This window comes from Dicentrarchus labrax, unplaced genomic scaffold (genome assembly GCF_905237075.1).
Source record: "Dicentrarchus labrax unplaced genomic scaffold, dlabrax2021, whole genome shotgun sequence".
NCBI classification, from domain to species: Eukaryota; Metazoa; Chordata; class Actinopteri; family Moronidae; genus Dicentrarchus; species Dicentrarchus labrax.
The window spans coordinates 28262823-28288738 of NW_026136719.1; the positions used below are offsets into that span (position 1 = coordinate 28262823).

The 25916-nt window shown below is 39.4% G+C and overlaps 1 protein-coding gene across 3 annotated transcripts in view; it reads right to left on the bottom strand.

Moving 5' to 3' along the window:
• The window catches only part of ntrk3b (neurotrophic tyrosine kinase, receptor, type 3b), a 173967-nt gene that overhangs the window by 96554 nt on the left and 51497 nt on the right, over nt 1-25916 (bottom strand). For all 3 annotated transcript variants that reach the window (XM_051379933.1, XM_051379932.1, XM_051379930.1), the window contains exon 4: nt 5690-5758. In XM_051379933.1, the coding sequence (XP_051235893.1) occupies nt 5690-5758 (69 nt within the window). The remainder of the gene's footprint in view (nt 1-5689; nt 5759-25916) is intronic.

The window sequence follows — 25916 nt, forward strand, 5'->3', positions numbered from 1 at the left end:
ATAACTAAAATGCAACACAAACCAGCTGACTGTCACCCTCAGAAACCACATCCTTTATCGGTCTGTTACACCCAATGAAGCCCAAAGCTGCTCTCGAACAGAGTAACAGGCTGCTTCGTTGCCATACAGGGGGTTCATTTTGTTTCCAGCCACATGAGGCAGCTGTTTTCAGCAATAAAGCTTCACAATACACTACCAACTCAGGACCAAGTGACAGAGTTAGTTGGCGGCTAGCTGGTAAACATGCAGCACTGAGCTGCTTAAGGGACATGTTTCTCTGAAGTTGTTGGAGACCAAAAGAGTAAAAAGGAGGGTGAATATTGGACTTACATTCATCAGGTGGACACAGAGATGACTCTACGTGACTGCTAATGTTGCTCCCTATCTTCTAGCTGTATAAATAAGCCCAGTAGGGCTTCAGTCACTAGTCAAATGCTTTGCTTTTCAAAGTGGTGCACTGGTGGTTGTGTTATTATTATTTCTGGTGATGAAGTGACATTTTGGTGTTGATTTGAACCTTTTCTGCCTGCTGAGGAAATATCTCACATTTACAGAATTTAGAGAGCTGTATCTAGAGTGACTTAAAACACTTAATGGTAGTCAAATCAAAGGAGAGTAAAGGATTAAGGACATTCAAAAATACATTAAAATACAATTTTAAATGTGAGCGTGAGCTAGGTTAGAATAATGGATGATTCTTTAACATAATACCATCCACTGCTTCTTGTAGGATGATTGAAGGCACCACTTTTCAGCTGATTAAATCCCTGTTGCCATCATATTGTAGCAGAAATAAATGTTCCATCTGTAGTCCCAACTTCAATGTGTTATGTACGTCTAAAATCCTGCGCAATAACTCCAAAAACTATTTTCTTAATGTATAAAAGTAAACAGTCAAATTGGACTAATTATTCCAGTAAGCAAAAAAACCCACATAACAATAAAAATAATGGAAAGACACAGCTTACTGCAGTTACGTGCACTCAAATCATTATCTTGAATTAATGCTCATAATGCAAGGATTTCATTAAGTTTCTTTGCATATTAAATCAACTAGTCAATTATGGATTCAAAGAAAAAAATTCAACACTGCATGAAGTTCCCTGAACTGCCAACCATGACACAGCTGCTCTTAAACACCACGCTGAAGACACAGCCACAGTAACAGATGAGCAGGAACCCACACTGACATCGAGCCACAATGCCTGCTAACAACTGAATTCTGTTAAATTAAGCAGACATCATCTGGAAGCTCTCTCTCTTCCCACTCCATTAGAAAAACATGGCGTCGAGGTGGTTAAGGGAAAGGCCTTGTACTTGTGGCTGCCCTCACATAAACGTCTTTGTTTTCTTTACATCTGTTCCACCAGGCAGTCTGGGTTTTAAGAGTGTGACCTCTTTAATGTCTAGGCCACTGTTGCCCCCAACCCAGTCTTTTACTACATTTAACATTTTAATACTCCCTTTTCTTCTTGCAAGTCAGTCTTTGATGTTTTTGAAGAGTCGGTGTAAATGTCGTGTATTTCAGTAAGAGTTTGCTCTGAGTGCAATTGGGCCCTAATAAAATGAAGGTTAAAATTTAGTAATTTACCTGTCATGCAGCTTTTGGAAATTTAATGTTTAATTCATCCTAATCCACTGGCAGTCATATCAGAAGATTACAGGTTTGATCTTTTCATATTTTATCCATATTCAAAGAGAAATCCATTTTGCAGTGAGAGGCGTAAATGTTTGACTTTGCGTCGGCCCTTGCTTCCCAGAGAGCTGGGATTAAAGGAGCGCTAACAGAATAAAGGGATTCGGGATGCACATTGCCTCAGGCAGATCGCTTCAGTTGCTAAAGAGGAGGAATATTTCCCTCTTTTTGTGGACAAGACAGAATGAACTTCCTCAAAGACGGTGGTATCAGTGACTGCCGCTTACTCCGCTTCAAATAATCTCTAATAATATCACCCCAGAAGCCACAGCAGCAGATTTAGCATTTAGCCGCCCATTCACCCTGCTGCTGTTCTCAGACTTGTGATTGGCTGGGCTGTGCACCACACTGCAGTAGCTCCGGTCCTTTGGCTAAAGGGCATACAGACAAAGAGGCAGAGCCGATTATCTGTGTCTCATCCAAAGGCAGCACACAGCAGACGTCTATTGTAAAGCTTCAATGTGATGTTGGGGCCTTTTCACAGGAGCCACAAAAGACTTGAGATTTTTGAGATTTCACTGATAGTATTGTCACTGTCACTGATATTAAGATATTGCAAAACAGTGTGAAATATCTGTGCAACCAGCCTCCAAAACAAAGCAACTGTTTTGCAGTCACACCTCACTAGGCCTGATAAGGAATGCCTGATGAGGGGGAAAAGACTCAATGTACACTGACTGACAGGAAACACTCTTTCCTCCTCACTTTTAACTGTCGCCTCATCATGCAGGTTGACTTTTGTCTGATTTTAATTGTGGAGTGGATAGTGGATGTGAGCACTGGATCTCTCACGCACACGCACACACACACACACACACACACACACACACAGTGGCTGTTTGAGGTTAACCAAGAAGCCTTCATGTTAAAGTAGCTGAATAAACGTTTCTTTAATGGTTACCCCACCTCTTTTTATGGGGTACAACATGTTTTACAACTAATTAATTATGTGTGAAGTAGCACTTAAAAGCAGGAAATGTAGCGTTCAATTCAAAACTTGCCCAATGACATTGCTTTAATAAAGTACATGTTGTTTAAATAGTGATTTCATTTGGGCTTTTTGTATTAACTTTTTGGTCAGATTGTTGGATATGTTTAAATTACCCATTTTCTTAATAACGTAAGCTGACCCCCTTTTTTTTCTTTTCATTTTATTTTTTATTTTTCATAAAAAGTTGCAGAGGCAATTCATGACAGCTTTAAGTACCAGTGTAATAAAACTGTGGACCTTAATGAAATATATAATGAATTCATCAATGAAAACATTGTTAGTCCAGTGTTTGTGAACTCCAGGCTTTAATAACTATTTGTACATTTCCTATTCATTGCAGGTCACTTTGACCGAGCTTTGAAATCAGTACTCTTTCATTGTTAAAAAAAAAAAAAAAAAAAGGAAATATAATTACAATAATGGTGCCTAGAGTGACTGAGATAACATGGTGTAGCGACAGTGCCATGGCAAAGGGCCACGCTCTCCTTTCGTCACATAAAACGGAAATTATTTCAGCTGGTTTGATCTCCTTCTATTTACATAATATCAGTGTGGTTCACCAGCCTGGGTGGGCACTTATCATTGATACTGCATTGTGTTATATTCTAATAATTAAAGGCAATAGCCGCTTGGTGAGCGCGCTTCATTTGGCATGATTGAATGATTGGCACTCACCAAGCTAATATGGTTTGGGTGAGCACATAGACACAGCGAAGAAAGTAATGATGTCAGTACAACGTCGCAGACTATGCCCATGATAGAGTGACTCATTTCATATTAGCGAGGCCTGATTCCACATGGCTTCCTTCTTGCATAACGCCTCGGCCCACGTCTGTGCCGCCACGCCACTCCAACTGACACCTCTTAACCAAACACAGCAAATGGAATAGACATAAACCCTCACTCCTCATCAGCATTCACTAGGAGACACAGGCATCACCCTGGCCCTGCTCTTCATGTAGAACAACAAAGACACCATTTGTACGCATCTAAAATGGTTGCTTAAAAAGAAATAGGATTGCACATCTGAGCAAGTCGTGCTCTGTGAGCTGTAGTGGTAATTCGGTTAAAGAAGGAGCTGCATTAGTTATTTTAGTTTGTTGCACGTGATGTTGTCTGTCTAGGAATGTAAAGTCATTTAACTGCTAACTCTATTAATGTACTATTCAGTGTCTCTGTAGGCAAAATGGCCCTGATCTTGTTTTTCTTGCATAAAAGTGTAAAATTAAAGTGGATATATTTAATAGTGAAAAAGTAATGACACACATGATCAGCTTGTAAAATATGATCTAATTTATAGACTAAACTATTCAATTGTATAAAAACAAATTAAAATGACTCCATCTTCACCACCTAAGACATGCCAATGGTAAAGTTTTTAAATAATATATAATTCTGCATACTGAACACTTTCACTTTTCATTTGTAAGCACACTTTGCGGATAAGATTGCTGCACTTTCACTTAAAGCCCCTGCAAACCCGGCTTCCAATCTTAAGTATTTCTCTATTAAATATGTATATATGTAACATATCATGACTAAATAAGCATAATCAAAGTTTAATTTGGTTATCATTTATTAAGGGTTATACACTTATACACAGCTGGACTGTATGGGGATTAGATTTGCAGTAAATAAACAACCTACCATCAGATTCTGTAGCTAAATCCTGATTGGTGCACCGAAGGTAACCTATGTGACATCACCTCTTTCTTACTGAACCCCGCCCACTTCAAACCAGGGAGTTTAGCCGAAAAGTGAGTGAGAAAAACAGAAATACAAACTCTGATGTTAAATAACCAAAAGTGTTCTTTCGCAGAACGCAGTGTTAGGAAGCTGTTACTCATAGCAAGTAGTTGATTGAGATAATAGGTTTTCAGGTCCTTATAATTTAGAAAGCTAAACTTTACTTATAAAGTCTTAGTATTTCTGCACCGTGATGAAATAAAAGATCAAATATATGACATAATATACTGTACATATGGAAGCACGGGATACAAAGCCTAGAAGCAATACGAGAAGCTTAAGGCCCATAGCTTCCTCAAAAGTAGAATTGGACAGCTGGTTAGAACAAAAGTACAGAACTTTTACAATCAAGTGAAGAATGAAATTCACAACCCAATAACAGGCACAATGAGGGATTCAGAGACCCATCTGCCTCTGATGAGGGCTCATAGTGAGATGACACTTGTGTAGCACTGGTATGGGGTCTGGTGTGAAGCGCTTCCTACGCAGGACGGGTAAGATCGAGTTCTGTAATATCGGTGGTCCTGCATGCACGCAGGATAACTTTAACCCACCATGACAGCATTAGCTAAATGTCCAAAATGTAAAACTATACTGTCAGTGTAAGCAGGGCTTTCCCTCCACTGTGCTGTGTACAGCATGCAGGACTACCCCAGATCAGCATTGCGTCGTGTTCTCAGAGGACCTGCCCCGCTTCTACCTCTGAAAATAGAACAATAAGGAGGCTTGCTTGAAATAGTTTTGTATCACACCCTGCTATACCTCAGCTTTATATGCCAGGAGGCGCAGGAAGCAGCGGCTGTGTTCAGAGCGCAGCGAAGGTTCAAATGATGGACAGTGCTGACAGGCGTAATGATGTGTAAATTACAAGCGGGTCGACATTGCAATGTTCTCCCTGGTGGTGAAAGAGCAAACTCATTTCATAAACACAATGATCGCTAAAATATTCATAACAAACAAGAAAATGGGGTTAGACTCCCTCCTCCAACCAGACCATTATATCTCCTTTGTGTGGGTTAATTAAGTCAACAAATGACTTATATGATCACTGTGCTACCATAGCGCCTATAGGTTCAGTCCTTTACATGCACTCAGACAAATGAGAGGTTTTGTAAAACAAAGACAGGAATTATAATGACATGCAGTGAAGACAATTTGTATTGAGGCAGATAATGTGCAGGGAGCAATGATAAATTGCTCTAATAAAATACAAACAAAAGCCAGTGAGAGAGATCAGACTAGGGAGGGAGACTTACAGCTCGGAGAGTTGGAGGTGCTGGAAGAGCTGCCATGACAGAGTGGTGAGAGGATTCTTTGACAAGTTTCTGCAGAGGAAAGAAAAACAAAGAGAAAGTTAAATTGAATTATGAATTTATGTCTCTTGCTTGATGTCATGCCTGTTCTGTTTTTGTACCATTCCCTCCCTTTTTTCAGTTTTGATGTCCTTTGGATTCAGAAACCCAATTAGCAAATCTTTCTGTCGGTCATTTTGACTTTTTCTTTTGCTTTTGAGGTGAAATTAGTTTTTCAGTCTCTTTGGGTTTCCTTTTATGTGTACTCATGTATACAGTGTTGTGGTGTGTTTCTGCAAGTAAAATAAACGTAACTAAATAAACTAAAACTAAATCTCAGAAAAATAGAATAAAAAAACAGATTCAACTAAAATAAAATAGAACAGATTCAACTAAAATAAAATAAAGTAAAATAAGCAAGTGGGGTACTACATACAGGCCTGCATTAGTGGCTGAAATAAGGCAAAGTATTATTGACATAGAAAGGGAAACAGGCCTGGCTGTGTGGTGCTGCAGGGCTCAGCCAATTCAATAAAAGAAAGTTGATCGCTTTCAAGTCAAATAATTCAATTGACTTAAGGAACCCCTCTGGCTCAGGAAGCCACTAAATTCAATAACAAATGGCCAGAGACCTACAAGTGATCTGACCAGAACTTTGAATCAGTTTAAATATGAACGTCAGGCATTTGTTGTTATTAAGCGATACAACATCTCTGAGAGAGAATTAACACAGCAGTTTGTCATAAAGCACACTATCAAATCCTATTATCAGGGCATACAGCATCGATTACATAATGAGAGAAAAATATAAGAGTAACATTCGATCTGTTTCTTTTCTTTGATGTGGATCTGGATCTCGCTAAATGACTCACACTGCTTTTCACATTATTATGGCCCGATATCACAGCTCATTGTCTTTAAGGGAAACAATTCATCAAGCTACTAACTGCATGCAGGATATGGCATATAGCAATAAATGTGAAAAAATGTAAGTAAAAAATGAAATAAGTATTTGGGAGATGTAGAACTAAGGTGAGGTAAAAAAAAATTAACATACACATGAATATTATAAACTGTATGAATGTATGATAAATAAAAACAATATTAAAATGCCATTATGTCATCATTTCAAGCATTTCCATGTAAGTACTTGACTTGAATTAATTATCACACACACACGCACACACACACACACACACACACACACACACACACACACACACTATGGTGGGTTAATTTGTATGTAAGACCTATTACATACTCCTGTAACCAGAAGTGTCGCTATGGCAACAGCGAGCTACGGCTGTTGCAGGTCTTTCTTATTTCCTGTGATATCACACATGCACACATGCAATTACAAGTGCACATGCAAACAGACACACACACACACACACACACACACACACACACACACACGGACACACCTACACACACACACCATCACAAATAGGTATAACCCACAGATGAAGTCACTCACAAACTGGTTAAATACTGTCATCTTCAAATGTGTGCTTTTGCGAATGCACCACTGCTCTGAATACAGGGGATGTGTGTGAGAATATGTAAAGATGCTGCATGAAATTTCACCTCCCAAAGAAAACCTGTGGTCCCAAAGGGACTATATTATACGCTGAAAGAATACATTACAGGGAGAGAGAGAGAGAGAGAGAGAGACAGAGAGAGAGGGGAAAGGTGGGCGAGCAAACAGCAGCTCGTTAGGTGATGTAGAGCAGGGCCGCTCAACACTTACGTCAAATCACACTACCCAAAAATAGACATACATTTATACCTCAGATCTCCAAATAGACACACGTCAAATGACAGGCCCTAAAATAGAGACACGTCAGACCAAAGATCTCTAAATATGCAAAGATTGGACCACAGAATTCCAAACAGACCCGCAGAGGCACAAATCAGACCACAGACCCTCATTTGTTGTTGATTTTAAATATTTTTTATTATAAAATAGTATGTTTCATAATTGCACAGAAGCCTTCAAAATGGATCATTTCTGGTGAGTGAAACAACTATGCCCTTCCTTATTTTGTGACAGAGACCCCAGGAACCACCTTCAGGACTCCGGATAAACCTCAAGGAGCCCTGAAGGTCTCTGCACAAAGAACCAACAGCAGGAGCCCAAACAGCAGGTAAGCAATCCTACGCCTTCAATAGCAATGATTATAACACAAAAGCTAGATGAAAGGACCAGTGTGTAGGATTTAGTACTTTAGCATCTAGTGGTGTAATTGCAGATTGCAATGCCCTCGCTTCACCCCCTCCCCTTTCCAAGCGTGCAGGAAAAACCATGGTGGTCATGAAACACGTCTATCTGCTGTATATAGAATTTTTTGCTTGGTTTGTCCGTTCTGGGCTTAAACACGACGGACTCCACAGAAGGCATCGTCTGTAGATAAAAACGGCTCAAAAAACACTAACAAAATAATAACAATCCCTTTACTCAGCTGATTACACCCTAATAAAAACATACCTGACAATAGATCGACCCAAATGTTACACACTGGACCTTGTTGCTGAACATTTACTGTACATATGTAGGAGTTATTTTTGATTTTATGTTCATTTGATTGTGTTCAATTGTTCAGAGTTTTGTAAAACAGAACTTCAAGTTTATGACATGATTTAATCTGTGATGAATCTGATTGTTTTCTATTTGCTATACAGCTAGCTAGAGTCTGCATTGAACAAACAACAAAGAAAACTAAAAATACTGTTGAACTTATGTTAACTACCATATAGTCTGATGCTTTGTTAGACATGCTTCTTGCTGAGAGCTGAATGAGAAGATTGATGCCACTGTCAGCTGAGAGTGGTTTCAATCTTCTCATCTGACTCTCAGCAAGAAATCTAATAAGCCTATTTCCAAAAATGTCAAACTATTTGTTGAACTTCACAACTTTTTTAATGTTCCCTTCCCCCTTTATATGCTTTAGATTCAGATGTTATTATGCCATTTGCTCATGAAATACTTTATTAATAATAATAATAATAATAATAATTTCAAATATAAATGTGGCTAATAAAATAAATGTCCCTAACCACTTGTAAAAGCAATCTTTTCTACTTGGAAAAAAGTCATAAAAGTATTAATACACATACGTGGAGAGGAGAGTAAAGGAGTGTTTTATGAGCAGAGAGTGAGACCTCCTTCACATCTCTGGCAGGAAGTGTTCTGTTTTCAAAGGTCATCCTTCGCATCTCGACAAGAAATGTCAGCTAAAATTGGATTGAGGGGGGTAAATGAATTAATAAATATATAAACAAATCAGCAAATAAGCCATCAAAGACGACGGAATGCCAAAAGACAGGAGGTGAGGAAGGCCAAGCGCTGTAGAGAGGGGGGCCAATGATTATTAAATTAAAAAATTAGCGGTGTAGAAAATTAATCTATTTATAAGCTAAGGCAACTCTGTTTTCAGGCCTGGAAGGACGTATATACCCCCCACCCAACAAACACACCCACATATACACACACACACACACACACACACACACACACACACACAGACATCCACCACTTTGACTAAAACAGACACAGCATCCACACAACTGCACTGAGCCACAAATCATCTCCGCTCCTCAGACAGTGCTCATTTGAATAAGGAATTATAATTATGTGATTCACATTAAATTTTCATTAGGTTGGGGTAAAAAATATGCGTTAGAGTGGCGGATGTATCTAGGTGTTAATATTGATGACAGCGTCGGCTCCCCAGCCAGAGGGCGACGAAGTGAATGCTAAACTGAACCTGGGTGTTTGCTCCTCTGCAGAGGAGGTGCAACTCCTCCTCCCTCCTTCTTTAATAATTCTGTTTGGCACAGATGCCATTGGGAGGGCCTGGCTACTCGAGAGGGTTGGCTAATTAGTGCAGCATCACTGGTAGCTACTGTCTGAGTGTGGGGGAGCTCTGCAGATTGACATTCAGGACCACGCGGAGGAGAACCAGACAGCCACTGAGCGAGGTGTCGCAGCGGATCAGCGGCACGGACGTTGAGAAATCTAGACGTCATCTGTCATGCCCGAGGAGAAGCTGTTAATATCTGCTGCAGCAACATAAACTAATTGCTTCCTTCTTTCCTGTTCACGTTTACAGCATTTTGTTACTCATAAAGAGATTTTCTTCGTCCTGAAATGTCTCTGAGTCTTTTATGTTATGAGTAACTCTGATGGCTGAAAAAACTTTAAAAATATGATGTCCAACGTTAAATATCATGGGTGTCAATCTTACAGGAAAGTTGTTTTTCTTCAGCCTGAAAAGTTGACATTTGAGAGAAGGGAGGTTTGTCTTTTACAATAGTAATGCGCAGTTTATGAAATAATGTTACAATAATCATATGATATATTGATCTACATATACATAAATTACATATACAAATACAAGCTGATATTATGAAAATACACTGACTGAGGCAACACAGCAGTGATTCAGCCTGCAGTCAAGTTCTCACTCAAGCTTTTGTTCATCCAAACACCCAGAACAAAGACACAGCCTCTTTACCTGGAAACGTTCTCTTCAAGAAGGCAGAGTGAACATTAGCATTCAGTGTCAAAGATGCCACGTATTATTCCGCACTTTCTGTATTTATTATGTTGATCCAGTGCCTGGAACATCAAAGCCACTACCGCTTATCACCAAAGGTATTCCCAAAATAAACCCTTCCCCTCATTTGCAGAAGTTGAACTTCATACAACCCCGAGACTGTCCTATAGCTGGAAGGTCACAGATAAAAATGTGAAAAATACAGGTATAAGCTACTAATAAGACGAGTCGTCTTCGCCACTCCAGCCTTCTGCATGTGTCTGCCTGATAATGCTCAGAACTTATTTCATGCTTTTCATCCCATCCAGTGTAACTATGCATCTCATGGTCCATCGCTCCAATGCACCATCCCCTCTACGGCTGAAACCTACTGCACATATCCTGCCTGAATGCACATCGTGACAGAGTACTGAATGTATGTTGATGTTCAACTATGACCACCTTAACCTTTGGTGCATGTCATTCCCATTCTGTCTCACCCCTTACTTCCTGTCATCTCTCTAGTGTCTGCATCAAAAAAATACTTAAATATATATATATATATATTTTTTAATTATCAACAATTATCAGCACATCAACATTATTATTTTAACAATGGATTCTACAAGCTACTTGCAAAGTAACAAAGAATTATCTGCACTTCAGCTCTACAGAGCATTTTAGTCACAAGTTGACTGTTTCGGTTTAGCCTCAATGCTCTGAAGCCTTCAGCTTTCAGGCTACAACTTACAGCTGCGTTCAGCAAGAAAGTTCTGATAAACCCACTATACGCTACCTGCCTAATACTAAACAGCAGAAGCAGAGAAGGGATTTCTAGCACAACTTCCAAGGTGCACAGAGAAGGGAAACACGTCTAAAGAGATCAAAACTGCAGCAGCACTTGTAGTATGTGAAACAGCTTTAACAAGTTTCGGCTTGTGGTCTTCATCAGGGTACTCCACAGCACAAAACAGCAGACAGACAAAGTGTAGTGCAGAGAGCCAAATATTTCTCTCAGCAGTTAGTGGAAACCAAAACAGAGCTGATAGGCTATGATAGGATGAATATTCGCGAAGTAGATAGAAACACAGACTGTTCTCCCAAGAGAAACAATAGCATCAGTCATTTCAAGAAAACAGACTATGTTTTAGGGCTGTCATTTTTTCCAAAAATCCTGTTCCAACGAATTTTAAATGACATGCAATTCGTTTGAATAAATTCGGATACATCATCTATAAACACATACTACAAATGTGTGACACCACTCAGAAAAAAAACATAACGTAAAAACTATTCTATAGGAAAACAAACGTCTTGCTTTCTTATTGGTGATGGCATTTTTACGAGCTTCTGGCAAGGGGCAATTCTGCCTCACTTGGGTGGCGTTTAAGTGAGTTTGCAGATTTGTTGTTGTAGACTTGGACAGCTGCTTTGTACAATGTTGACAGAAGCACACTGCTTCTCAGATGCTTTGGTGTCCGCTCAAGATGGCTTTGCTCCATGCTTTGGAGCTAGTGTCGCTAGTGTCCTCCATTTTCATAGTAAACAACATAACTTTACTAGCTTAGCTTACTGACAGGTTAATAGGGCATATGCCAAATTTTTTACCATATCGTGCAGCTCTACTCCAAAAGCAGATGCTATTGTTGCTCTGTGTCAGCTGGATGTGTAAGAAAGCATTACTTCTTGTTCCTACAGTTGGTTGCTGTGCAGAATAATTTTGATACTAGAATGTTTTCATGTCTTAATACATGTCTGGAGAAGATAACTTTTTCACATTAAATGAATCATGTCATAGCTGGCTATTTGTTGTCAATGACTATTATAACGTTTCTGTGTCATTACACATTCTCCTTTTATGTTTAAAAAGAAGTCCAGATGATTTTGTCACAATCTAACCTGGGGACACTTTATGTAAAACGCAGTGCAGAAGCTGACAGGCTACTCAGTGACTGTCTCATTTGTTTACAGTAATTACCCAAATGTCTCAAAATCAATGAGGTTATGATTTATTAATGCCAAAATGTGGAGCGTAATTAAAAATAGAATAATTTGCACAAAGCAAATTAAGTTTGTACATTCTCACATCCCTCCCTAGTTACACATTTAATACATGTACTGTCATTCCTACACTAGAAGCAACACAGCGCTGCATGAGCCACAGTGTAGTACCCCTGGAGAGGATGGGGGCTGGTGTACAACCTCATAAGCTCATAAATTGGGAATTGTCCGTATCAACAACATACGTTTAGTACTAATATGTATCTTCTACTTCAAACGTCCTGTCAAACATCTCAGATTGGTCTACCACTAATCCACCATGAGGACCAACAGTAAACCATTTATAAAAACATTAAATACATCTAATTATGAACTGATGGATGTGCTTCAGCACTTGTATAGTATTATTGATAAGGGAATTAGTGTGAATGTGCTTAAAATCTCCCTCCTTAGGCAACTCAATCACTGGAAATACAAAGCGGGGTAGTGAGATCCATAAAAGGTGAGGTACCGTATGGAATTCATTTAGTCAAAACAGCTAAGGAGAAACTTCAAACAGCCACCACTTCATTATAATTGAGAATATTATTCGCTCCAAATCTGCATCAGGCATAGGTAAGGTTGGCTCTGGGGAAAACGGATAAAAATAGTCGATTCTTTAATCTCAGAGAAATCCTCTGGTTCTGGTATATGTGTGAATGTGTCGTGCTAATCTTTCAGCAGGATTCCTCTCATCTGCCTTTAAACCTGTTTATTCCTCCTCCACATCCAACCGGGTTAAATAACATGAAACTACTATCAAAGTACCCTTGAGCAAGGTACATAACCCTCAGCTGTTTTAATGAGTCCAACTTTTTGTCGAAACTATAATAGTGGCTTTGGATGGTAAACAGTACAGCAGTCTGTGCCGTGGCTCTATGGGCAGATTCAACAGTAGATGTGTGCAACTTAATGTGAAGTGGTGCAAAGAAATGCATGGAGCTCAGTGGAACATTGCTGGAAGCAATTTCTAACAAATCTAAAAGTGTGTTCAGACAGAAAGCTAATTTTAAGTGGACCATTTTGCCAGGCCATGCTGATTCACCCCAATCTGCTACAGTATACTGTAGGGATGCAACGATACCACTTTTTTCAAATCGATACGATACCGATACTTTGAATCTGAGTACTTGCCGATACCGAGTACCGATGCCGTTACTTCTACCACAAAAAAAAAAGCACTAAATTAGGTTTTGACCACAAAATGAATGTAGAGTAACCTAACAAAAACAGAATAGGCTATAACCTATAACTTTCCTTAAATATAAATGTCAATTTTATATTTCCATTGAGTAGTGATTACTTTTGTGCAGTATATTGATGTCTTGAACCTTTTCTGACAATATTGTTAGGTTAAAAATACAAGGCAATGCAGATTTAAGCTTAGGCCTATAGTAGCCTAGGCCTAGTGATAGTTTTAGTTTTATCCTATAGTTTAGTTTATCCTATTTTATCCTACAGCAAGAACGGAAGGGATTTTGAAAATGAGATAAGCGGGTCCACAACGGACCCGGGCCAGATGAGCCAGGATTTTTATGAGTCTGTTGCAAGTCCGTGGCGGATGTATGTATCAATTTCCCAAATCGCTGATGCAGCGCGGAGCCACTGCGGGTCCGCGATCCGCCTTCGTAGCAGATCCGTCACTGAGAGCAAGTGGACGCCGATACGGGTCCGTTCCGGAAGCCGCCAGTCCTTTTGCTGTGTGGGGACATCTCCCCTAGCCGCCAATCTTAAAAAATACAACAAAAATGACAAGCCACCCTCTGATCACGGTCTTCATGCAAAGCAATTGCATGTAATAAATTGGTATCGGTTCATGGTATCGATTAACTTTAACGAGTACGAGTATATTAGACTAGTATTGGCCCGATACCCGATACCAGTACCGGTATCGGTGCATCCCTAGTATACTGTGTATCAGGGGATCACCAAAGTCAGTAGGCAACATTGTTTTGCCAATCAATACAACAGTTATATTCAGTCTGAACCAAAGTGGTGGACGAACCAACTGACTGATACCCCTAAAGCCACACCATGTCCTTTATTCAAAAATGATAAACTACCCATTCATTCAGTGAAAAATTGCTACCTAAATCATTCACTATTTCAGAATGAATTACTTTATCTTTAGCCCAATAACTAGTCTGTAAACAAAGGCCTTATGGTGACTCGTAACATTAATAACAGCCCGTAATATTTGTTACTTTCATTCCTGCAACAGCTGCCAATGACGAGGAATGACTAACTTTTAATAAGGGCCTAATCCTGCTTTTTTAGTATATTTTTATAAATCCTGCTATCAGCATAATAGCACCAACAAATTAGTCTCTATGTAGTAAGCATTGTTTGGCTGATCCTAATCTCTAAACAGCATTTTTGTGTTATTTCTGCACTAGCTGATAGCAAAGTGTAGTAAGATGAATGACAAACTACATGAAGTTAAAAGGGTCACTGAGCCACATGGAAGCCATGACAGCTTACATCCGAGCTCACTGAGCCATTAAGTCAGGTTAACACTATTATGGTTTAGACATTAGTAGCTGGAATATATCCCTGCAATATCATTTGAGGTTTCAGTTCGTCAGTGTAATTAATGCAAGACAATATTGTGCACAGTCATCCATCTACACTGCTGATTGCAAGGGAGAGATGTGACTCAACGTTCCAAGTCACAAGAGAAAGAAGCCTTTAAGCCATGAGTCTGATTATTTTTCTAGATAGGGATGGAGATGTTAATATCGACTGAGTAATGTAATGAAAATTGTCATAAATCTAATGAGACAAGCAGAGACAGAACCGCTGCTGGGCTGACAGCATTGCCACAGGTAGACTCAAACCTTTTAGCCGTAATTCTGATTGCGTTTGTTAATTATGGAGATGAAATGTGCAGAGCCTCAGACGAAATGCAATGCAAAAACGTCTTTGTTCTAGGAGACAAACAGCGGGGAGAGAAGAAGTAGAGGGAGTTTTAGTGGAATTGTCGGATAGTGAACTGGGGCTCATGGTTCCCAAAGTTTGCTGCTTGTTCAGCTGAAGGTACACACTGCCAACCTGTTCTGGCCTGCTGCTTTATGAAATGCCTCTTGCTGAAATCGATAAAATGTTAGAGTTGATTAAAACACCAATAAAGACACCCGGGAGTATTTTTCTTCAGACGACTGCGAGAAACATTTTCAGCCTCTCTTCCGGCCTTGTTTCCTTGAGTGCTTTTCCAGCAAGCAAGCAAGTCAACAGAGCGTGATTATAGTAAATACATTCAATATTTGTATTTGTTTGCTACATTGTACAACGTCAGCGTCCGTGATGGAAATGTACTCTCCTATGTGTTCGGGCAGAGGTAATAATGAACCTTAAGACTCTGACCATTGTGATTACTGGGTTCAAATAACATTGGCTTCCAATAATGTCCACCCAGAAAAATAAAGACATGAAGGTAGTCAGGGGAAAGAAACTGAAGAAGGCTGTGTGTTTTTGGCACCTTTCCCCAAAGCAGGACTCTTCAAATCCCTTGCTGTGAGCCTGACCAGCTGAGTGCTTTTTAGTCATAATCCAGAGGTTTCAGAGAAGTGATCGAGGCATTCATACGAGGCGGAACCTGCATCCAAATCCATTGCTGCCTGGAGCAGGCGGCCAGACCAGAGTGCAACACTGGCCTTCTGTTGTGCACATTTGTAATTCCACTGTCCCGAGGAGTGGATTAAACATTGTTTCAGTTAATTAAAAAATTTCTGCTGAGCCACAGGCGTAGCCCTTGGTTCTGTCTTTGCCACAATGATTGTTTCTCCCCACCAATAACCAAGACAACAGCCATGGGAGCAGCAAGAAAACAGACATAACTCTTTAGAGCACTGAAGGCTTGTGCAATCAAAGCTCTTATCATCTAGATGTGTAGCAGGGGGATCCTGTGGCACTGTCAGACACTGCAGGGGGAACTGTTGCAGAAATCCCAGTTTTTCCTGCTGACTTGCTGAACACCTAATAGAAAATTGGAAAACATTTTGTTTACCTTTTTCCTCAGGGGTTATCAGGAGCAGTCTTAGCCTGGATGCAGAGTGTCTATAGTGCTGTAGAATAGGGTTTTCTCAATTGGTGGGTCGCGACCCAAAGGGCGGTCAAAGAAAAAAAAAATGCTTGGTTTGCAATCTTTAAAAGTGGATTACGACCTAATGACCATGGGAAAATGTGGGTCCCAAGGTGAAACCAGCTGAGAACCACTGGTGTAGAACATTAAAAGACATAGTTTGCAATCATGCTGGCGGATGTATGCACCACAGCTATCACTGTAAACCAGTGGTGGAAGAAGTTTTCAGTTCCTTTACTTAAGTATACACAGTGACAACGCTAACATACTCATGTTTCGCTGGTTTAATATTTACCGATGTAACCATGTTAGTTTCGTGTGTTAGCCCATATTTAGGAAAAAGCATTGAACACCAAAACTGTAATTACTTTTGTTGGATTACACGTCAGCCTGAGAGAGGCATGAATGCGTGTACCAAATTTTATAGAAATCCATCCAATAGTCAAGAAATTTCACTCAAAATTACTACTACTAGTACTAGAGGAAAAGTCAGGGATCATAAAAATACATCATCTGGGAACCAAGAATATCTGTGCTAAATTTCATGGTGATTTCTCTAATTTGAGTCTGAACCAAAGTGATGAACCAACATTGCCATCCATAGAACCGTCCCACTATCATGGCTACAAATCTTTTACTTTTACTTTAGTAAAAGCATGTGCATATTATCAGATCAGATCAAGTATCAAATGTAAAATTACTATTCCAGAACAATGGCCCCTGTCAGTGTCTGTATCACTCATCAATGTGTAAGTAGCAGTTAACTGTTGCAGTGGAGCTTATTCTAACTATGCTTTAAATACTGTTGATTATTTTATTAATCTACAACAACGCATCATATTTTACATGTTGATCATACGATCTGTATGTAACTATGGGAACTAGAGATGTAGTGGTTGAAGTATAAATAGAAGTAAATGGAAATACAATGTCAAGTACCGCATTAAATGTACATAGTCACTATCGATTATAGCCGCACCATCCAGAAACACAATTTATGTTTCACTTCTATAACTCATTCCACATCTCCACAAATTACAGCCACACACTAACATACAGAAGTAGGTTACAAATGATCCACTTTTCTAGAGTCTGTCATGTTGAAAAATGCATCTTATTTTGCAAATTGGACATCAAAGCCTGTGAGGATTACTGTTCATATTATGAATTGTTTACATCATCAGTACAGTAACAGCAACTTTATCTCTAGATATTTTAATGCACTAAAAGAAGATGAATGCATGTATCAACTTTTGAGGCTTTTGCTTGTTTGGTTCTATCGGGAATGTAATGTCAGTGCCACGCCAGTGTAACACATTGCCAACACAGCGTACCAGCAGCACTTTGTAGTAATGGAGAAGCTTTCATTAATTTCAAAGGAAGCTTTTCTTCTGTGGCTGTGGTGTATCATAGCCTCTCAGTGTGCATCTCAAGATACTGTGTGAGTATTGGTTACTGTGGAAACCAACCAAGTGGAGACCAAGTGCAGCAAAAACTGAAACACAGTTTTTTAATTAAATTTGTTGAAGAAGTTCTAGGAGACAAACACTGATGGCTGCCTGAGAGAGACAGACAGATATTACATGAAGAACAAGATGTTACTCGTCACGTAAAAGGGTTCAGTCACGAAGAATACTCCATGTTTCTTCAAAGATAGCCGTTTTATATGTAATTTTCCTATTGTGATGCCAGAAAGCTGATGTGTGTCTCGCGAAGCATCTGCTCAGTGTGCACTTCCTATATGATGTCCAAACAGCTTGTTAACGGCATATAACATGCAAGCGCAAGACCGCCAGGAAGACAGTGACCCAGGGTGTCAAGTGTGTACGCTTTAGCGCCTTCAAGTATTTTAACAATATGATGCATGAAACAAGGCCTCTCTCCACTCCTTCCTGTTTCATTAAAAAAAGAAAGAAAAGGGGAAAAAAGAATTGAATCTGAAGAGCAGTTCTCCTTGACAGCTGAAAAACACCGGCCTCAAGGACACTCAACTTTCCAATACCCCACTTGCGAACACAACAGCAATGCCAATTTATGGAAATGCAGGTGTGCAGAATGAAGATTTACTGTCTAAGCATCTTCAGATAATGTTTTATCTTGAAACGATGGTCTGTCACTCACACCTTGACAGCTACTGCATAGACATAACATGGAGATGTATGGGGAGAGGTCAGGACAAGAAGCTTGACACTGAGGATACTCAGGTTAAGGTCACCCGTCATCTGCCTTAAAAGGCTAAATTGATTCAAAATCGGAATCTGACTTTTTGACATTGCCCTCATGATACAAATATGTGTTAATGTTATAGATTTTTCTGAAAAAAGCCTTGACTGCAAACATATCAAAACAGAGTTAAAAAACAAGCTAAAACACAGTTACTGCACTCTGGCTATGTAGTTACTGCATTTTGCGTTAAGGTTAATTATTAGAAATTACTTTCAACAAATGAATTATTTTAATATTTTGTGACTGTCAAGTGGACAGCTAAAGCAACACAGCTATGTCAAGTTAAAGCTAGTGGGTGAGACACACATGGCTAGCCATAACTAAAACTAAAGCTAATTTGCTTATTTATTTGTAGTTTCTATGTAATAGAAAAATATCTATCAATTTTTGTCCACATGATTAAAGGAGGCAGTAGCTAAATCCTATCATGATGGAGAAAAAACTCCAGCTAAAGGTAGCTAGCTAGTTACCTCAGCTTTTGACTTTATAGTGGAATTCATACTTAAATGCATTCAATTGTAAATTAGTGTATTCTATGAATTGTAATATTAATAGTAGTTGGACAGACACAGTTGATTCCTGTGAACTGTAGCCTTAATACCATAGGCAATATTTTAAACAAACTGGTTAAACAACAAAGCTGAAAAAACACTTTTTGTTCATAGATGCGTTTTCCCTGCATTCTTATTGATCAAATGTATCTTTAAACTGTGATGCGGAGCAGTAGTGACAGACAGCCATGCCACTCAACATACACCACTGTTAACATAAATTCAGCTGGCTGAAAATGAGCTACTGTAGAAATATTTCAAGCGAGGCAGCACTTCTCGAATTCTATTTAAAAGAAAAAATCATATTAATCCAACAAGGGGCATTTTCTAAAATTCACCAAGGAACTGAATCAAAATGAATAATATTCCAGAGGCAGTCAATTGGAAGTAATTACTTGACCAACTCCCACAATAATGCTGAGAATTGCTCATAAAAGCATAATAAGAGCAGATTAAAGTGGTGGGAATAACTTTGTATTCTAGTCTAGTCACAGCCTGGCTGACGCCAAAAGAAATATAAATATGAGGTGTTTAAAGGAGTTTAGCAGCACCGAGTGAAAATATTCAAAAGACGGCAGCTAATATCAATATCAGTGTGTCAATTTATTCTGCAAAAAAAGTGTCTCCTCCTTAATGGTCAATAACTATATGCAGAGGTTTAGTGAACAGCAGCTGTTTGTCAGCTCAACCCGAGATGTCATGTCTAACAGCTGCACAGCCGGCAGCTTCTCTGCAGAGGGAGTGAAGCACAGAGGCTGTGAGCTGAATGACAATGATAAATTCAGGTGGATGGACCTCGTGTTTCAGAAACATAACCCTAGCAGGTGACATCCAAATCATTCCCGCTCTCGCCGGCAGAAATGAGCACAGCGACATTCAGAACATGAAAAACAGCTCTGCCGCCCAGCCGGAGAGATTCCTCCCAGCTCGGTTACAGCTGGCTCCACTCAGCAGGCTGCAGGTTGGGCCGCCTCCCTCCATTAGCCGGCAGGATCCATTTATCCTTTCATCACACTGCACTCCTGCAACAATAACACCATCACCTTGCTATGCATCACACATCTGAGATGCTTTGGCCAAGTGGCGTTTCCTCAGCGTTCCCAGTAATGAGTAATGGTTTAAAGAAGAGGGGAAGTAGTCCTAATCACATCGACTCATAACGCAGGGTTTAAACTCCTCCTGAGCACCACAGGAGCAAAAAGGGTGAAATACGGAGGGGATGTGGGATGAAAAGACTAGACAATGATGACATCAACCTGTGAGGAAATTCAGCATTTAGAGAAGCAGTTCAACCTTTTTATCTCACACCTGAAACTGTCAACTTCTCACCCTGTTCTGTGCAGACTAAAGCTGTTGAATATCAAACTATCACACCAGTGATAGTTATATTTGTATTATTTAGCTTTTGAGCTTTAGTAATGACTCTGAATTGACTTAAACCTTAAAATACTGTCTCAATATATTACTACATGTTTATCCTTGTACAGTTTGATACCATTTTATGCCATATGTTCCAAAAATGATTTAGCACTTGTGTCTCTCTTCTGCAAACACGGAAAGACTGAAGAACACAAGACAAGACATGAAACTGCAAACTGAATTATGAAACTGCACTAAACGTAGCACAATATGGTCATCAGAAAGCAGGCTGAACACCCAAACTGACTTTCTCTCCTAAGATGAAGTGACAGTCACTTGATTAGTGTTAGATAAAGATTTGGAACTGTGGTGCATAAACTACGTATGAATAAACACAGAACCATTCATTTTATTTTTATTTAGTTCTGCCTTTCAGTTGTTTTTCCAGTGTTCTTAAGTGTAAGTGCAATGGCTAATCTGTGACACAAACACTGCTGCTTTACGTTTGAGCAAGAAAACATTTTGGATTATAAAGGTAGTGTGATACTGACAGACATCTTACCTTCCTAAGAGCGTTTTTGTGTCCACGAATGCTCTTAAATTTCTACCTGCGTTTCCAAAAGCCGTACTTAAGAATAAGTGCACACACACGTTGTTAAGAGCTTCTTAACGTCAGCTGTCCGTGGTGCTGAAGATGAGGCCCTTTAGTTTATACCCTTTTAAGTAAATCTACATATTTAACTGTCTGTAAGCCGTGCTACGTGTTAACAACACATACATCACAAAGCATGAATGTTGTAAAAGAAAAAAATTTTTGTACTTAGAATTGTGGTATGAAAACAATGTTTATTGTGCTGTCTACAGCTTTCAGCTTGGTGGCCTTTATAATTCATGTTTTAACTGACAGTGAGTTAAAGAAAGTAAAATGATTTATTTAGCTGCTGCTCGAAGCAGGCCTTACTCTTCAGTTCATTTTAAATCTACCAACCTATAAAAGCCCACACTTAAACATGAACAAAAACATTAAAAACATACAGAACTCCTCATATGGTTAGTGTTACAAAACATTATACAGCCTAGGTCTCAGGCAAAAAATAAATCAGTTAAATGTAACATTTTAAAAATGTAGCACGTACAACAGTGTAAATAGTTTACACTGCAGTGTACATTAATGACGCTGGTGTGTGGCAGTGTGCTGTACAATGAGCATAGAGGAACCACACTGATTTCCACTTCGGCACCTGTTGGTAGGTGGAATCAAATTGTGCAGAGAATCAAAGCAAACACATGCACTGAGGAAGAATATTATCTAACCTCATTAATTCAACATATTTCCATCTGTCTCGCAACATTTGTGTTTTGAATAACTTCTATATTACTTATTTAATTTGTGTGACTACTCATATAATAAATGACTTACTAAATGAATGTCTCTCTTCCTCTTCATTCATTTTGTCCGACTCAATGGTTCACAATGGTCCACATGGTCCAAACACAGGGAATAAATTAAATAACACAACACGGGTCTATTCTCACTCCAGAACATTATGCTTAATGTGATTTGAATGCAAGCCAGCTGTGCTCCTTAAAGTTTAGCACATGGTAAATATTCTCCACGGGGAGCAATCAACTATTTAACAGCTATGAAAGCAACATATAGAATATTAACCAGTTTATAGCACAATGAATGCTGTTTTTCTACAGCCACTACACAATGCTATAACATTTAGTTTGAGAACACCATATTGAGGTATATTTTCTAAACTTGGATCCATAAATCAATTTTCAAATAAATTACTTTTCACACTTTTTAACAGGTTCTGGAACTATCTCACAACATGTCCAGAATCATCTTATGACGGTTGCCACTCCCAACTAATTTAACATCAGGGACCATTGAAGTTTTCCAGAACATAATACAACAGGAAAGGAGCAAAAGACAAACGGCAGCTTAGAAATAGAATTGCAGGTGCCCCGATGTTGCAGAGTTCAGGAAGTCTGCCAGCCCTTTGAGCTGACACAGAGCTAACTCGAAATCCCCAACCAGGGGTCTGGCTGGTGGAGGGGGCAGCAGGTTGCTTCGTCGCTGTCTCGTAGCTGAGAAGGTGTTGAGGTGGTTATACGGTATAGCACCAACCCGAGCCTGCCTGGATGATTGCCACTACCGCACAGCAGCTCTCAGCATCTCCCAGCATCCCCTCTGCCGTAGCTGTCATACACAGCCACCTGGGGCTGCCATCTTGACTTGTTTTGACGAGGCTGGCTGAGTGGAAGGAGGAGCAGGGGCAGATGGTACTGTTAAACTGGCAGGGGTGACGTGGCTGGCATTGAGCCGGGCATCCCTGCAAGTCTCAGACAGCAGGAAGCCACCTTGACCCAGCCGGGGCTGCCAGATCTTAATTCCCATCACCCCACTGGAGACAGAGGGCCGTGGGCCATGCAGATCCAGGCCCGGTGAAGACAGCTCAGACAGCCTAGCCTCCCAGCAGCCCCTAGGTCATTGGCTAGCACTCTGCCAAACATCCTATTAGGGATAATTTTGTGCGTCTTGGCTATCTTCAGTTTCTCTGCCACTAAATGCAGCAACCTTTTTTTGAGGAAGCTGAGAGAGAAAGCAGCTCTGTGAGACTCTACTTAAACACAGTGGTGCTCTGAGCTGAATGCTAGTATAGGAACACGCTCACAATGACAATGCTAACGTGCTAATGTTTAGCACGGATATTGCTTACCATGTTCATCATATTAGTTTAGTGCGTTAACATATGAACATTTGCTAATTAGCAACTGTGGACCGGCAGACCAACTGCCATTATAAAGAGTTTGTCACTTATAAAACCACAAAATGATGCAGATATGTATATTATGTAAGTACATATAGGTGCTTTGATCAACCTGTTGTGCTTGAAGCCAATACTGTGCATTGTGTGCAAAGCAAGCGGCCATTTTCAAAAATAAAACACCCCTTCATGTTATTTGCCTTCAGTAGTTAATAGATGTTTCAAACAGGCAGGTGAAAATCACATTGGTAGTTCCTCCCCTCTGGCATCAATTCCTGAAGGAAATAACCCCTACCAGATGTATCCCCCATGGTGGCCTTATAGTGACCTCCTGCTCCATTTATATCATGCTGTGTTGTTCTTTCCGTTCTTTTTCCTTGGGGTGGAGTGTAAACCACAACACGGCCTCCATGGTGTCAAACAGAAGATGGTGAAAATACGGATTAATGTGCCGAGCATCTATAGGATTAGTGGAAAGAGCACAGAAGCAAGCGGCCTCAGGCTATACACAAGGACGTGGGAAGATGGTGTGTTTTACCACACAGGAACCATTTAAACCAGAGGCCAGAGCAATTCTCTCCAGTCTGAGTTAGCCAGTAAGCCAAATGTGAAGCCAAGGATGCCAATGTTTTACTCTCCGCTGACAACACTATATTAAGGGCCATGGCCTTTCTTTAACTTCTTCAGATTTAATTGGATCATTAGCAGAACAGATTAAATTGCAGCCTGAACCGAATGGTTTGCATTAAATCTGCACCTGGAAAACTTGGTCAAATATCAAAAGCTGAACAAAAACGGAGCAGTTTGTCAATGGGAGGCAGTGCAATGGACCGGTCCTCACGCTTCAGTTTTAAGTAAGTTTGTTTGCAGTTGCCAAACAAGTCAAATTATCTAACACACTGTTGAATGCACATATGCATATTACAAACAAATCTAGACAGTCCAGTGCAAAACCAAATGACAACAAACTAACAAATGGTGAAAAAGAGATGAAAGCATTGTAACCAACTCAGGTTTGGATAGACTGAAGCACAGTGGGATGTAACAATTTATCATGAGATTGGTATTAATAATTAATAAAGTCTATCTATCTATCTATCCATCTATCTATCTATCTATCTATCTATCTATCTATCTATCTATCTATCTATCTATCTATCTATCTATCTATCTAACTTGTGATACAAATATGTGAAGATTCAAGTATTCCTTACTTTGAAGAGAAAATATTAGAGAAAATATATTTTATAGATTTTTGTCTGAGAAATTAACTAATTATTTATTCTTGTTTATTGTAACTGAGTTAAACAACACTTGAACATATGCAGTTTAAGTGTGTTTAAGTATGTTTATTACCTTTTTTTAAATAAACATTTCAATTATAATTAATAATTGTAATGTTTTTTAAATGATATTCTCCTCAAATATGAATTGTGGATGAATAGAATCATATTGAATCCACTTTGATTCACAAAGTATTGTATTGTTACAAATTTGTCAGAATCCCCTTTATCAAATTGCGGACTAGATTGGATTGTCTGAATGGGAAAGATGCACACCACTAAAAACGGATTAAAAATCAGAGAGCACAAGGGAATGAAATTAAAAAAAGCCCTGATGTGGACAGTGATAATGACAGCATGTGAGTGTGTGCATGAGAGTATGCAGTGCAGTACACTCATGGTGACATTTATGAGCGAAGGCTCTACTGATTATCAGAGGGTTCAGTGAGTCTTAAGCAGTGATTGCTAACATCACTTCAGAGTCTTTTAGACATTTGGAGAGAGGCAGGGAGTTAGCACCTCTGAAAATTATCACTCACTCGAGCCGTGTCATCTCTGTGGCTAGGATGTGAAGCTCAAATACAGCGTTTTTCTGTGAAATGTACCAGCTTCTTTGAAGATCAATAGCCATCTAGACTGCAAAACTATTGAATGTGGAGTCTCAATAATCCATACATGCTCTGCTGGCTTTGAGGGCACACTTCATCTAATTGCTTTTCAAATTTTCTCATGATAATAAGATACGCGCATGCTATAAATGGGGTTAAACAAACTGCAAAAGCACACTTGCACAATTACACGTGGCGCTGCTGTATTCCACAGTATAAATTAGACCTGAATGATTGGAGGAAAATATCGAACAGTGATTTTTCTGACCGAATATTGCAATTCAAATTTGAATTGCGATTATTTTCAATAATTTTACACACACGTTGGGATCTTATCGAACAAGATAAGTTAGTACCACAGTGTTGATCTATCTTCAGACTTCTTGATATAGATGAACCTCTGTGTAAACCTGCCTTGTTTTCTATAGAATCATTGACAAATTGACATCACATGAAGAAATTACATACATCTGGCATCAATTAATACTATTCAAAAATAAACATAATAGTTAGAAATAATAATGACAAACTGGTGTTAGGGTTGTTTTTTCTCATACCTTAATATTACTGTTGACAGCTCTGTGCTTAAAGGTTTGATGGGAGATTCTGTCAACACCCACTTATACTACTACCTGTCAGAAACTGACATGAGGTAATATCACCTGGATGGTTTATGTATAGGGTTAAGACATTTCATTCAGTTAGTCTCTTAAATTGAAGAAAATAAC